This window comes from Pyrus communis, chromosome 15 (genome assembly GCF_041283825.1).
Source record: "Pyrus communis isolate YQ-2024b chromosome 15, ASM4128382v1, whole genome shotgun sequence".
Classification (NCBI taxonomy): domain Eukaryota; kingdom Viridiplantae; phylum Streptophyta; class Magnoliopsida; order Rosales; family Rosaceae; genus Pyrus; species Pyrus communis.
The window spans coordinates 6,224,644-6,241,651 of NC_142579.1; the positions used below are offsets into that span (position 1 = coordinate 6,224,644).

Below are 17,008 nucleotides of genomic sequence, written 5' to 3' on the forward strand. Positions count from 1 at the left end.
TAGGGTTTGCGCCTAAAGTAGGTAGTAAACCAGAAGCAAATAATCCAATTGATGAATTATAAGCTTGAAAGGTTAAAGAAGATGAAAACTCTTCTTGTTAGTCAATTAAAGTTCCTTGCTAAGTAAGAGACTATGAAGTTCATCAATTGTAGTAGATCCAAGGCAAAATTGAATTGCATCCACAAACAATTCATATTCTAGCGGAAGTCCATAAGCGTGACTGATATCAATTCAGAATCCTTAATCGGAGCACCAGCACTGGCAAGATCATCATCAATTTCTTCAATTTGTTGAAGATACATAGCAGTAGTGGAGTCGCCTTTTGTAATTTGACAAAGACGTGATTAGAGTTCGTGGATGTGTGATTGAGACACCGCTGCAAGTTGCAATTCAAGTTTTGACCAAAGCTCACGAGAAGAATTTACACCAACGGTGTAAGGAATCAAGGAATCAAAGAGAGTAAAGTTAATCCAGATCAAAATATTTTGATCATTCTCAAAATAGGCCATATACTCAGGATTAAGTGTGGTGGTGCGATTTCCAGCAAAATCACAGAGAAATTTGGGTGGAGCCGCCATGAAGCCATCAACAATTTTGGTGAGATTATATCTTCAAAAGAGCAGAGCGAAAAGACCACTTCAGGTGAGATAATTCATGGTAGTGAGCTTAATAGGAACCATGGATCCGATATTTTGGGTCGTGATCGAAGAGATAAGAGAAGGATTTGCAGCTGGTGGAACAGGAGGATGAAGCTACGAGGTAGATTCTGAGAGAGAGAATTAGAAGTCGCTATGGTTGGCAAATCAAGGTTTGAGAAAAGATTGCAGTAAAAGGAAGCGAGGATTAGGATTGGAGTAGGTCAGTAGACAAAAGTGGAGAATACCATCAAAGAATTGTAATTCTCATTAACTCAAATGATAAGTTTACAAGAGTATAAATATACAAGCCTTGACCTTTGCACATATATGGACTCCACACTCTAAAAAACTGTAACTACCAAAACAAAAAGGACAAAATATCTTAACAATTTAACAAACCAAGTTTTATCCTTTTCTACTAAATGATTCTTATTAATCTTTGTTATACACAGTTTTTTATTTATCTTCCAGTTTTGGTCATTTTGTGAATTTTGTTTTCTCTTCGCCTATGTTATTTCTTATTGAATACGGCTAGATTTGTGTTTCTTTAATTTGGTTTTTTTTCTTTGAAGACTCTTAGTTTTCCACAGATGTAAAACAAGTTTTTGTTCATGCCAAATATGGTATCGAATCTATCATAAAGATGGATCTGGGTGCTGCATATTAGAAAGATGCACTGATTGATGCAGATAAAGCAATGTGTCAATGCTGGCAAACTGTAGAATAATGATTTTCCTATATTTCATTCATTCCAGAATTACAAGATATATAGAACGTATTTGATACAATAATTTATTACAATTGAAAACACCAAGTCAACCCTATACAATCATTCTAAATTTAACGCAATCAAGAGGATTGAGGAGAGATATGTGGAGATGATGGAATCTCGCTAACACCCCCCCCCCCCCCGGTAAACTGGACGGCCTCGGTTGTACAAGTTTGGAGCAAAGAAAGGTGTGGCGCGGCTTTTGCAGCGCTTTAGTAAGAACATCAGCTGGCTGATCGATGGATGGCACAAAGAATACGCGATGACTACCAACAGTAACCTTTTCACGGACGAAGTGGTAGTCAAGTTCAATGTGGCGAGTGCGAGCATGGAAGACGGGGTTGGCAGCCATGTAGGTGGCGCTGAGATTGTCGCGGTAAAGATGAACAGGAAACTGTATAGAGACACCGAGTTCATAGAGAAGATAGGATAACCATGTTGTTTCTGCACAAGAGTGAGAGAGGGACCTGTATTCGGACTCGGCACTGGATCTAGCAATAGTGGGCTGTTTCTTTGAGCACCATGAGACAAGGTTCGAACCCAAGTAAATTAAGTAACCACTTGTAGAGCGGCGTGTATCAGGGCACCCCGCCCAATCGGCATCGGAGTAAGCACAAAGGCGTGCGGTTCGTAATTGAGGTGTAAAGATAAGACCATGATCGAGAGTCCCTTTGACATACCGAAGAATACGCTTGGCGGCAACAAGATGAGGAGCACGAGGGGCACTCACAAACTGAGAAACTGTATTCACCGCGTAAGTAATGTCGGGACGTGTCAAGGTGAGATATTGAAGGCAGCCAACAAGTTCGCGAAACTCCGTGGGAGAAGAGAGGAGAGGACCATCGGTATTTGACAAAACCACCTTTGCAGCGATGGGTGTAGTGACGGGCTTGCAATGTTCAAGATTGTGCTTTTGTAACAAATCATGAGCATATTTGAATTGATTGATGTGTAGAGAATCACCATGAGGAAGAACCTACAATCCCAAAAAATAATGAAGTGGACCAAGATCTTTGATGTCGAAACCACTGCCCAATGCATCAATAAAACGTTGGCGTAAAACATTATCACTACCAGTGAGAACAATGTCATCAACATATAGGAGCAAAAATATGGTGTGAGAACCAAACCAATAAATGAAGAGGGATGGATCAGCAACACTTTGTGTAAAACTGGCAGTGATGAGGAAGGAGCTAATGCGATGGAACCATGCTCGGGGCGCTTGTTTGAGACCGTAGAGAGATTTGTATAACTTGCATACGTAATGGGGACGATCAGGGTCAACGAAACCGGGAGGTTGAGTCATGTAAACATCTTCTTGGAGGAAACCGTGAAGAAATGCATTTTTGACATCAAGTTGACGTAGTGACCAACCACGAGAAATGGCAACACTTAGAACCGTTCGAATGGTGGTAGGTTTTACAATGGGACTGAAGGTCTCCCCATAATCGACTCCGGGCTGTTGATGAAAACCCTTGGCGACTAAACGAGCTTTATAACGTTCAATAGATCCATCAGGCTTTCGTTTGATCCGGAACACCCACTTGGAACCAACCATGTTGTGATGAGGTGAAGGAGGAACGAGAGACCATGTATTATTTTTAAGTAGAGCATTGATCTCTTCGGACATGGCAGAACGCCACGCATGACTTTTGGAGGCTTGAGAGAAGCAGGTGGGCTCAAGGTCAGAGAGTGTTGTAATAAGAGCTTTGGGCAAAGGATAGCGTACGGTGCCATCGGTTGAATGCTTGGGCTTGGTGATGCCAAGTCGGAGACGGGTTACCATTGGATGCATAGAAGGAGCAGTGGTGACAGGTGGTTCGTGGGCCATGGAACTAGCATGGGAAGACACCATGGGATCTGCATGGATTGCATGCGGTGAGACAGGAGGCAATGCAGTCGGTGCATCATCACATGATGCTTACAGTGGCTGTGGAGCTGTAATAGGGGCAGCAGCTGGGGCCCGCGAGTTGGGGGGTGTGCTCGGCAGATCACTGGGGGAAGAAGTAATCTATGGAGGAGGGCTCGGCAGCGGGGACTGCGAAGGGGAAGACAGTTGTAGAGGAAGGCTCGGCAGCGGGGGCTGCGGAGGTGCGATGGGTTGAATGTCCAACAAAACCGTTGGAGAGGCATGAGGAACCTGCAAATTAGTAAAAGGAAAATAATCTTCTTGAAAAATGACATGACGAGAGATATAGACACGACCAGTGGAAGGGTGGAGACACCTATAACCTTTATGACTTGGACTGTAACCAATGAAGACACATTCTAAAGAACGAGGAGAAAGTTTGTGGGATGTATAAGGATTGAGGTTGGGAAAACATGAACAACCGAAGACACGGAGATGAGAGTAAGAGGGAGAGCGATGGAAGAGTTTGGCATATGGGGATTCTCAATTTAGGAGGGGTGTAGGAAGAAGGTTAATGAGATGAACCGCGGTGAGAGCCGCTTCAGTCCAATAGGAAAATGGTAAATGAGCAGTATGAAGAAGAGTGCGAATCATGTCGGCAATATGGCGATGTTTTCTTTCGGCGACGCCATTTTGTTGAGGGGTGTAAGGGCATGAGAACCGTTATTGGATACCCAAGGTGTTACAAAAATTGGCAAAGGCATTGTTCACATATTCGGTACCATTATCACTCTGTAAGATTTTAATACTAGAGTTGAAGAGATTCTGTGCCATGGCAACAAATGTTTGAAAGTGTGTAAACACTTCTGATTTACGGCGCATGGGATAAATCCAAGAATAACGCGAAAAATCATCCGTAAAAAGAACATAATACCGAAAGCCACTAATAGAGGGCACAGGAGACATCCAAACATCGGAGTGAATGAGGTGAAAAAAAAATAAGACTGAAATATTACGATTCGAAAACGGTAGTTGAGTGGATTTGCTTATAGCACAATCCGTACAGAATATCTTATTAAATTTTATTTCTTTTCCTAACAAAGGTCCTAGATGGGAAAGAACAGAAGACGACGAGTGATCGAGACGACGATGCCAAGTAGAGGAGTGAAGAGTGGTAAGAGCATGAGGAGCAAGGGGCTGACGGGTGGAGGAAAGTTGAAGAGGATACAAGCCATCTTCACAGGGGCCCTGAAATAAGAGTGCACCGATGAGCAAATCATAAATTTGATAGAAATCTGGAGCAAAAAGGAAAAAGACACGATTATCTTTGGTGAATCGAGCAACGGAAAGTAAATTTTTGCGAATGGCGGGAATGCGAAAAACATCACGAATAGTGAATGTAGAAGAGCCCAAAGAAAAAGGAAGAGTACCGGTGTGGGTAACATGCATGGAATCTCCATTACCCATAAATACATTTTGATTACCATTGGAGGGATACGAGTTTTGAAGGGATGTGCCGGAACCTGTCATGTGATGAGTGGCGTCGGTATCAGGATACCAAACGGGATCGGCCGCAGCCGTGGCTTGAGCCATATGTGTACCAGCGAAAGGAGGGAACTGAGCAGGGCCGGTGTACCGGTGCGGGCAGTGAGCCTGGTTGTGTTGATTGGTTTTGCAATTGGGACACCAGGTAGGAGGAGGGCCCAACAGTCCATTAGTTGAAGCAGACCAAGGAGGGGGGCGGGGAAGCCATGGTTGCTGACCTTGCGCCGGGGGAAGAGAGAAGCCATGATTATTGTTGTACCGGCGGTGAGAAATCCGGTTGTTACGGTAGTTACCACGTCCAGTATGGTTTCGATGGAAACCCTTGGGATTATGAGGCTTATGTCCCGGGAAATGTTGAGGTGGGGCTGGGTTTTGAGGAGCCGATGGTGGAAGGTGGTTATGAAAGAGAGCATGGGAGGATGGAGATGATGCGTTGAAGTTGGGGTCTTGGGCTTCAAATGCGAGGATGCGAGAGCGAAGTTCAGTGAAGGTTGGAAGGGAAGAACCTTGAAGAATGGCGGTTCGAAGCATGAGATATTCTGGACCAAGGCCGCGAAGAGTGAGAGTGACTAAATACTCAGGATCCACAGGTTTGTTGATGGCAACCAAGGAGTCAGCAATGTGTTTGACTTGAAGCAAGTATTCATTAAGAGATTTGGTTCTTTTTGTGAGGTCGAGGAGTTGAAACTGAAGTGAGGCGGAGCTAGCAATGGAAGTTTGGGAAAAATGATGATGAAGACATTCCCAGATGGCCTGGGCTGTCTCGCAACCAATGGTAAGAGAAATAATGGGCTTGGTCAGCGTAGTAGTGATGTAACTGACCACAAGTTGGTCTTGTTGAATCCATGGGAGCAAAGCCGGATTAGGAACAGTAGCAGCAGGAGCATCGGTGGGGGAAGGAGGGGTGGGGGGCACGGCAAGAATGGTAGCTGAAGGTTTTGGGTGAGAGCCATCAACAAACTTGTAGAGTCCTTGGCCAATAAGGAATGGTTTCATCTGGCGAAGCCATTCAGGATAATTGTCTTCATCTAATTTCAGGAAGCTAGCAATACTAGGGCCGAAGGTAGCCATGGGAGAAGAGGCAAGGATAGGCTAGGGTTTTTCGAGAAGAAGGAGGCAGGGATCGGCTAGGGTTTTTCGAGAAGAAGGAGCCTAGACCTAGGTGATACCATGTAGAATAATGATTTTCCTATATTTCATTCATTCCAGAATTACAAGATATAAAGAACATATTTGATACAATAATTTATTACAATTGAAAACACCAAGTCAACCCTATACAATCATTCTAAATTTAACGCAATCAAGAGGATTGAGGAGAGATATGTGGAGATGATGGAATCTCGCTAACACAAACAAATGGTATACCTCTAAGGGCTTTGCTGACCAAAATTTGTTGTTCAGCGCCTCCCGTTCTTATTACTTAACTTGTATATTAGAGAGTAATTAAAATGGCTGGTGTGAAAGCTCATTTTGTTCTAATATGAATCTTATTATGATTTGAGTAAGGCTAGATAGCTTGGTAGCTTAATCTTTGTTAAAATTTCATATGTTTGCCTCTAATTACTATGTTAGAGGTGTCAAGAATGCGTTTGTTGACGGCTTTCAGCTGACAGGATGAATATTTCTTGACAAATAAAGACCATCAACAAACGTGTTCCTACTTTCTAATCGTCCAAATTAGCTTAAGACACTATCAAACCCCATTAATCTCTTCAACAGTACTGCATCGATGCAAACTATTAGTTTGCTTAGGTGATCAAATGACGAGACTGCAATAATTCAGGGGAGCCCAGCTCTCCACATTAATCAATTAATCATGAAGTTTAATTTGCCAATAAATCTGTGTCTGGCACAACTTTTAACAATTCGTAACAAACAACCTATAAATTTAACAAGCTGGAAAGGAAATAAAAGGTGTTATTCCATGTGATCGATGATTAATAAAATTTTATTACACTACTTATCATGTGGTCCAATAAATGGACATGACACACATAAACTAGTCAGAGAGCTACTACTACTACTACTACTAGTGATCAACAACTTTCAGCAGCAAAGGATAATTTCAAATCAGCCACATCAAACAAAAACCTGTGATTTGCCTGTTGATAGGCTCCGAGTACATTAATCTGCATATTGTCATCTATGGGAAGAATTGTCATGCAGAATTGATTTTCTCGAGTGTACTCTTTGAATGTGCTACGCCTATCCAAGTCGATATATGCATTTTCAAAATGCAGTGTTAGTTTTGGAAATTTATACCTTCCTCCTAGGTGTATCTTGCAGCACAAGTCAGAATCTACACATTTGCTAGTGTTTTTCATAGGCTTCCATCCGTAGGCATCTTGGAAGTGACTTATCACAGCTCGTTCCAGGACAACATAGCATTTGGCAATGATGAAGCTGCGCTCTATTCCTTAATCAATAACCGTTGCACGTACTGGCTTCGCGAACAACTTTGGATCTATTGGGAGTAGTCCCCCATTCAAACTGATACCCTTCAATTGCAATATGTCGGCCGTGCCCCAAAATTGGTGTGGTTTGCACGTTAGGACCAGAAATTTGTGCAGCTTTACTGAAGTGTATAAGTGTTTTATTGGCTGATTCAACATCTAGTGGAAGGCAATAAGAAAATCTTTCGAGGGTGAAATTCCTCAGTTGTTTCAAGAAGCTACTAGGCTACATGTAGGCTAGTCCTGGAATCCCTGTGATCAGGTTCCCTTCTAGACTTTCAAGCCCAATATCAAAATGGTTCACCATCCCGCTACCAAACGCAATGTTTGTGACCCGTTGTTGCTGCTCATGTTGCCCACGAATTTTAGATTTGAAGGTGAATACGTCCCATCCAAACTGGCCACTGCTACTCTGCCCTGCCTCCAAATGTTTGCCTAAGTAGCTAACCTTATACGTACAGGTGTCGTTAAGACCAAAAAGAGAAGGATCAGAATAGAGTAGATGATGATGAGACATGGCTCTATAGGTAGCTGATTTTTTCCCATAGTAATTTGGCAGAGCTACGAGGAAACACTTGGTGCAATCTGCGGATTGCACCCAGGTGAGGTCGCTCCCTGTGTCAATGGCCATGTTGGCCCTAACTAGGGGGCGTCCCAATCTAGAGCTCCACGTAAAAAAGCCACTAAATGAACTCTTTATGAGGGCCGTTATACCACTTGTGTTTTGGCAAAATGAGGAAGACATAGTTATTGCCCGAGCTTTAGAAATGTCGACATTTTTTGCATGGACAAAGGTGTGGTTTTGGACGAAGGGAATGGGCTTCATTTTCATGGTGAAAGTTAAGGCTGTGCCTGCAGCCATAGCAACAACAAGAAAGAAAATAATTGCTTTGCTAGACGACATTGCTTAAGCTTTGAAAAACTGATTCAATCAGTATTTGTCGTATACTGATAGTGAAGGACTGTGTGGAGTATGCATATATAAATATATTTTAGGATGCAGTTGCAGGATGCATCTGTCTAAGAATAAGATCAGTTTCATTTCATGGCATTATCGATGCATGTTTTTCATTTTTTCACACTTGCAATTAACCGTAAATGTATTCATATAACAAAAAAAGTTAATGGTTGAAATACCTAACACACGGTTTCATTTATCATCATATCTATATATAGCTAGCCAACAATGTTAAGCAAACATTTTAGGGCCTAATCTTCTTATCTAATTTAATTTGTTGGCTTGTTATAAAAGTTTGAGGCTTCAGAAGGCATCCTCTAGGTAGGTGTGAAGTTAACATTTTTCCCCTTCACAAATGTTGTATTTTTAGTATTAATGTGTATAGTTTACTTGTAGGACAAGTCATGATATATCAAAGGGTCAATTTGTATATACTGAGAGAGCCTAGCTCTGCGCTAGTTAAATACATCTCTCTCATTGGTTCACACTTACCAACCTTAAATTTTGTCACTTCCTTCTTTAATCAGGACCTCTAAGATTAATCATCCAAATTCCAATTGTCTTATTGTAATTTTTGTCACTTCCTTCTTTAATTAGAACCTCTAAGATTAATCATCCAAATTCCAACTGTCTTATTGTTTCCTCCACTTTTTACCCCTTCAAAAAGGTGAGATAGAGTGTTGTTAAAAACTATAGACAACAACAGGCATAGGGGAACGACACCACTTTTGCATGTTGTCATGGTTCAAATTGACAACGTGTAGCTGTTTCTTGTGGTTTAGTTTTCAATGAGTTGCATGTTTCATATATAGCTTCTTCCAATGGTTTCAGAATCACACCTTTTGTTTTTGTCAAAACATAGATTCATCTAGGGCAAAGGCAATCAAGGAATTAAGTCATAAGATAAAAAATTTTGTATTCCCTTCATAACAATACAATCCATCATATCTAGTGTATTCATTCAAAAGATTACCAAAAAGTTCCATACAAGTAACATAAACTTAGATACCTTGTCAATTCACATGAGTTCAACATGGAAAATAGCACATTGTTCGATGGAATTCTATGAAGATCCCTTCTCTGGAGCACTAGTCTCTGACGTTGAGCTTCCAACTCTCTCTTTTCCGTTGCAGTAGTTTGATTACTTCGCCGATGGCCAAAATGAGGAAATTGAATAAATAACTTCTCTTTTTTTCCTCCTGTCAAGCAAATTCCATATCGCTCAAGTGTTTATCAGTATTAATACTAATTTGACACGCACCCAGCAGCTTGAGTTTTGAAGAAGGGTATATAGTGCTCTAATCATACCTATTTCTTAGCACCCTTCCCAAATTTACTCCCACTAAGAATTTCTAAAAGAAAAACAAGCAACTGGTATGCATAATACACTAAAGAATTGAGAATGAAAATCATCATCCCATGTTTGTTAATGTAAGGAAAATGGTAAAAAAATATGTACCATTTTTAGAAAGAGAGATGCAGGGAAAAAGAATGGTGTAGATGATAGGATTTTTTTACCTACGCAAATAGGGTTAAAATCACTGAAAATACTTGCAAGAATACAAGGTAATCGTAGTATAATTGAACATGCAAGGTCGTTGTCCCCAAAGATTGTTTGACTAATTCGTAATTAAATCAACTCTTAATTAACTATTAAAACAGATTTTTATCAAAGATTTGAGATTTTTGAGTTTGAAAATATTGATTTAACAATTTAAAGAAACCTAGAAGTTAGAAAATAAAGGCAGCAAACAGGAAAACGTTTTTTAATTAAAACAATTTAGGGAAAGACTAGGGTTTAGCCATCACCGTTACAATCCTATGCAATTCTATCAATTACTTATGAATTTCCACATCCATGCTTTGAAGGTTAGGTTTTCCTAACGCATATTTTCCTTGTGATATTCAAGCGAAAACGTATATCTAACATGCAATCCGTCTATGATGTTCAGATCAAATATAAACATACAAGACTCATTAAACTTCGTGAAAACCCTTTGAAAAACCATGCAACCCTTAAGAGCGTGATGTTCGCCTTAAGTGAACTTACAATTACTAATCACAAGAAGCCCTCCTCAATTTCAGGGTGATGTTCCAACATAAATTGCATCAAATAACTTGTCTAAATACCCTAATGGTGATCAATCATTAAAATATATGGATAGTTTTAATCGTGGTGATTAATAATTAAAGCAAGCATGCATTCATTCATAAGCAAATTAATAAAATTACATATTCATGCTAAGGTTCATGGCCTAACCCTAGCAAAAGGAATTAGTTACGCATAATCATAATTGAAATCATAGAAAATATTATTAAGAATAAAATGAATGAAAACACCTTAAAGTAGAAAATATCCAAGAACCCTAGCAATCATTCTCTGTCTCCAAAATTTCATCAAAGAAAGCCCCTCTCAAACTAAGAATGGCCCAGCCATATAATTGCTGAGCCCCCTACAAACCCAAAAATATAGGTCTCTTCTTCCAACTAGGGAAGTAAATAGTAAAATAAAATACTTAGAAAATAAAATCCTAATTAAACTAGGAAAAACTGCAAGGGAACTGTCCAGCCACGTTTTAAAGATCGGCCCATAATGGCTTGTTTTAAAGATCGGGATGTTTTGAACACATCTCCATAAGGCCATAAACCCATCCGAGGTCATCTTGGACTTCAAAAATGCAATTCAAGCCCAAAATATTACTATTCCAGCACTGCGCATTGCTCCTTTATTTTATCGCCAGAAAATAACCGCTTGGTAGAAAATTCTAATATTTTGACACGATCAAGCCAAGTGACTCACAAACATCCTCCAACTGGAATTACTCCAAAATTCGTCCATTTGATTATGTTTTGCTCCAGAGGAAGTCGAAAGTCCTAAATTAGAAATACAATTCAAAGTATCAAAATTCTTCCAAAATATTAACAAAAATATACTAAGAATAGGGTTAAATATATACTATAAAATCCGCTCATCAGTAGAGAAGGGCATGTTCTTACCCATTATTTTAGAGGAAAGAAACAATTATAGCTCACACTCCTTAGCTAAATAATTGATTGGTAAGGGTAATGTTAGGGACACTAAATTTGTAGACAAAATTTACAAACTAAACGATGTGTCACCAATAGAAATGAGCACGTTTATCAACGCTTAAGTAATAATCCAATCATCAACTTCCAACAGGTAAATAATGTACAATTTGGATATTTTGGGAGAAGAATGATGTAAAAGAAACAACAAAACACAAGAAATTTTCAATATTGCAATCTACAAAACATTAATGCTAGATTGGTGCATTCATTCAACATTCATCATCAACATTCTTCTGCATTCTTATCAAAATTGCAGGGAATACTAATGGACAACTGGATATGTAAATCACAGCCCTAAACTAATTCTAATCCTAGTCTTACATCTTCTTTTGGATGACTAGGATTGTACATGTTGTTCTTATCAACAAAAACTAGTCGTTACAGTTTAAATGAAAAAAAAAACTAGCCGTTACATTCTTCATCCACATTTGGTCATGTCTTCAAACCTTCAAGGATGCAAGCAGCTTATATTCCAATACTCCCTTTTAAGTTGTTTCTGGCCTGGATACTAAGTAGATCTTTGAGATATGTGAATCTTTCTTTAGGCAATGGTTTGGTGAAGATATCAATCACTTGATCTTCAATTTTGCAGTAGTGGGCTTTTTGATGTGCCTAGAGTAGTTACTTTCTACTACATAGCGTCTCAGATGAAATGGTACTTCCTTTTGGTGTGCCTTGTTCTGTGATGGGACACAACGTTTTTTGTCATTACAATTGCTGACATATTGTCATACAGCGGTGACGTAGGTTCCAATTGAACTTCACCAAAATCCTTCAGCACAAATCTGAGCCAAATGGCTTGAGATGTTGCTTCTGCAGCAGCTATATATTTAGCTTCTGCAATTGTTAGTGCAACTTTTTGTTGCTTGACAGAAGCCCACGAGAACGCACCTGATCCAAAGGAAAAAGCATACCCTAAGGCTCTCTTTAAATCATCTTCATTGCCTCCCCCAATTAGAATTGAATATTGTCCTTTCTAAGAGTAGATCCCATAGTTAATTGTGCCATGCACATATCTTAAAACCTCTTTGCAGTTCCTAGATGAGTTTTTGTTGGACAATGCATGAACCTAAAGAGTAGGCTTGCAACATACATGATGTTTGTTCTTGTTGTTGTCAAGTAGAGTAGGCTACCCACAATGCTTCTGTATAAACTTTGATCCACAACCTCAGTTCCATCATCTTGGCTTAATTAACTTTGCATTTAACACCGGTGGAGTGCATACAGATTTACAATCTTTTAGTCCAAACTTCTGTAGTAAGGTCTTGGCATACTTCATTTGATGAATGAAGATCCTACTATCATTTTGCACAACTCCTAAACCAAGGAAATGATGTAATAGTCTCAAATCAGACATCTCCTAATGTTTCATCATATCATTTTTGAACTCAGTGAGCATTCCTTCGTTGTTTCCTATGAACACCACATCATCAACATACACAGACACAATGAGAATATCAGAGTTTCCTTGTTTCTTGGCATACAAGGTAGCTTCACTAGAGATTCTCTAGAACCCAATTTTAGCGAAGTAAGAATCTATTTCACCGTACCATGCTCTAGGTGCCTATTTTAGCCCATATAGAGCCTTCTTCAACCTATACACCTTATCTTCTACATTTTTAATTTGGAAACCCTTTGGTTGTTCAACATAAACCTCTTCTTCTAACACCCCATTGAGAAATATTGATTCTATATCCAATTAAAACAATTCCAATCCTTTAGTGCTACCTCATCTATCCAGTTGATCGCCTTCACTGGTTGTTTGTGGAAAACCCCATCTATCCAATCAATCGTCATCTGTTGGCTACTAACCCAAACCCGTCTATCCAGTCAAAATTTGTGTTAACGGTTAGTACGTCAATTTCACAATAGGGTGTGAAAGGGTTTTGCATAAAGCGTTGATTTATGTGTTGAGTTGAAAGTCCTTTTCTTGTTGCATGATCTCTTATATTTATTGGAATAAATTTCGTGATGCTCAAGGTGGAGTGTATGATAGCATTGCAATTCCTTAGCATTATTTTCAATTTCCTCACAAATCATTCTCCACCAAAACCCTACCACCGTCGAGTCTCGCCTTCCTCAACTTGAACTAGGGTTTAGAACCCAGACTTATTATGCGATTGATTCATATTTCATCTAGAAACCAATAATGATTCTTAAGTAATTAATTCAAATCTCATCCAAAAGTCAATCCTAATCCTCAAACAATCCTACTTTGTCTAGGATTCGACCACTCCATTAGCACTGCACTACTAAGTCGAAGTTCACAACCTCCTTTCTGAGTTGACTTCCACCAACTCAGCCCGAACCCAAGATTTCAAGCCCAAACAACAACCAAAAAAAGAAAATGATGAGAGCAGGGGGTTTGTCTTCAGTAATTTGGTTACTGAGTAGTCTAACTTTTCATCTATTAGATTGGCAGTTGAGAAAAAAATAATATTTTCTCAATTCAATTTTGATTTTTCATTTTCCGTACTACTAAATAGTTCAAACTTATTGAAGACGAGTTAGAACAGGAGAAGCACATCTTATGATATAATATGCACGAGAATGGGAATGTGAATGGGATTTTCCTGGCTGGAAGGAATCCAATCCACTGTCAAGGACCTGGTTTTCCGCGTGCTATTGAATAAAAAATCACTGTCACAGATTTATTAGACCAAAAGCTGATGCCTCACCAACATCCCAACCCTGGTTTATGGCTTTAATTCTCACAGATTGACATGCATAATTCTGTTCCCACTCCAAGTTGAGACTGAGTATAAGAAATCCTACTGTTCATACTTGTTTTTGGCCCACTTTCTTTAATATATTAACTATATCAAGTCTCCGCTCTCAAATAATGCAATGCTTGCATGTTAATTATATAATTTTCTAAGGAGCAGCTAGGCTGGTTTATTTTTATTTTTTATTTTGTGTTTCTGGGTCAATATGCTAAGCTGGTTTCTAGTGCTGCGTTTCCACTTGGAGTGAAGTAGGCATGGAAAGAGGGATCGATCAAACAGCCTTGCAAGCTAGTACTCAATTTTTTTTTAAATTAACGAATAAGGAGATTCAAACTTTTGATAGAATAATCTACATTAAATCATAGGAGAGGAATTTGAACAAGGAACTCCAAGTCCAAAGGTGAATATTCTTAATCAACTGAGTTACAAACCACTTGTCAATTTAGTTCAATCAATTAGCTCAATTTATTTATACAAGCACTCATTGAGTTTAGTTCATGAGCACAAAAATAAATTACCAGTTAATTTATCAAGTTAGACCTTTACTTGTACCACAAGAAAAAAAGAATAAAAATAGAAACCAAACAGCTAACCACTATGTTTTTGTTGATCACATTTTTCATATGTCTAAACAAATGAGAACATACTTGTAAGATCCCACATCGCCCAGGGGAGTGATCCTTATATGTATATTCTCATCCCTACCTAGCACGGGGCCTTTTGGGAGCTCACTGGCTTCGGGTTCCGTAGGAACTCCGAAGTTAAGCGAGTTCGCGCGAAAGCAATCCTATGATGGGTGACCCACTGGGAAGTTCTCGTGTGAGTTCCCAAAAACAAAACCGTAAGGGCGTGATCAGGGCCTAAAGTGGACAATATCGTGCTATAGTAGAATCGAGTTCGAGATGTGATGGAGACCCAAGCCGGGACGTGACATACTGGTTTTCTTCATACAACCACCACGCGATTTGAAGTTTTGAACCCATGTGTAGTCTGTAAAAGCTGGATCATTGGCCATTAGGATTAGAGTGTAAATTAGAATATTATGTTAAAATTATATTGCTAAGCTATCCCACCCACCCCCATTTACTTATCGTATTAACCTGTCTTTATTTCATCCTTTTTAATGAAAGATTATAATCTTTTGGAAATGCTTTAATCCACTAATAATAACTCCATTCAAATTGAAGAAAATACTACTACTTCATTGGATAGAAATTGATAAGTTGGCTGCTTAAGTGGTATATGAAAACTTAATTCGTATATATAATTAATTACTAATTGTATTGGTCAATGAAAACAATAGAACTTCAACATAATAAGACTATGTTTTGTTTTTTTGTTTTTTTGTTGGAAGACATTTGAGTAAAAAACACGAATTTTCCTTCTAAAATACTTTTACTAACATATTCCCTATACCATATTGACCAAAAAATAAACATTCCCTACATCAATAACGTCGTCGTATCCTAGTTTGATCCCGTCCACGCCTCCAGTTTTCCTTTCCACGCCGCCCCCGGGCCCCCCACAGAAAGCTTGGAAAATTCCACTTTTTATCTCTCTATTTTTTCCAGTCGACATTTCCACACATAATCTATCCCAAGTCCCGACGATCACAGCCACCGACTCCAATCCCAAGTGGACCCTCCCCACCCTCCCATCAATCACAGCTCTTCATTTGGTCCTCAATATCCAACTTTTTCAAACCCCACAACCCGTCAAAAAAGGCATCATAGAAAACCCCAAGAAGCTCGCATGAACTAACATGGAAACACACCAAAACACAATAGCTCTTTACTTATTTCCTCTATAAATCTCCCACAAAAAAAACCCCCATTGCTACTGCAAACCAGTCACAAATGGAAAAGCTCAGAAGATCGTCCAAAAACAAGACCGATGTCGCTTGCAAGAGGCACCCGAAACACCAACAATCGCCCGGCGTTTGCTCCTTGTGCTTGAAGGAAAAGCTAGAACGAGTTGCTCACAAGCTCTCAACTTATTCTGTCCCCTACTTGCATAGAAATTTTTCCGCTTCTCCTTCTACGACTTCTTCTTTATCGTCGTACTACTCGTCCTCTTCAGCTTCTTCTTCTTCATCTCCCGCGCCAGGTTACGATCAAAAGGGTTCGATATCTTGGTTGTTGAGCGGTGAAAATAATGTGCTTAGTAAAAGTAGGTCGCTGGTGAATTATTTTCCGAGACGAAAGAGGGAGATGGGAAGTGAAGAGAAGAAGAAGAGTCGGTTTTGGACAAAGTTGCTTCGTCCCATAAGTAAGCGGAGGGAAGAGGGTTTGATGCACTCTAGGACTGTGAGAGAGATCAGGGTTCCTAATAGGGTGCTTTGAACTTTGAAGGCCAAATTATTATTATTTTTTTTTTTTTATTGTTGTTTTTTTCTTGTTTCTTGATAGATTAGAATGTACGTAGCAGACTCCTGATCACAATTTTTGAATCAGAAAGCTGACAAAAGGAAAGAAATCAAAGATTGTACTATTAATTTGTGCATATCTACCACAGCCTATATATATGTTTAAATATTATGTATCGTGAGATTATACATGTTTAATTAGCCTTGGAATTTATGATTTAGCTCTTAATTCTGGATTACTAAGAGTCATAAACATCGTCAAGAGAACTAATTAAAATTTAACAACATAACAAAGATCCGCTTAAGCTGCTTCATATATAGGACATTCAAGCAGCATGAGGTTCAGGTTGTCCATTTAATTAAGATCCTATATTATAGAGTAATGTTATATTGACAAAGTAATTAGGCAATATTTATGCTAGCACATGATCGATTATACCAGAATCAATTACGTACGACTCCATACAAGAATTCACGTTATCAATGTTTATAATCATATCCTCATATCCCTGCAATATAGCTAAGTCTTTAAGTTAATGTCAGAAGGATATTTGTATATAGTCATATGCAGGGACGGAGTTAGGAATTTCTTTTAGTGGGGGCAACCCGAAA

At 39.2% G+C, this 17,008-nt stretch overlaps 1 protein-coding gene across 1 annotated transcript; it reads left to right on the plus strand.

The window, feature by feature from the left end:
• The first annotated feature begins 15,833 nt into the window (after positions 1 to 15,833).
• Positions 15,834 to 16,606, plus strand: LOC148690440 (uncharacterized). The gene has a single exon (XM_088686576.1). The coding sequence runs from the start codon at positions 15,888 to 15,890 to the stop codon at positions 16,371 to 16,373; it is 486 nt and encodes a 161-aa protein (XP_088542702.1). The 5' UTR covers positions 15,834 to 15,887; the 3' UTR covers positions 16,374 to 16,606.
• The last annotated feature ends 402 nt before the right edge of the window (positions 16,607 to 17,008 follow it).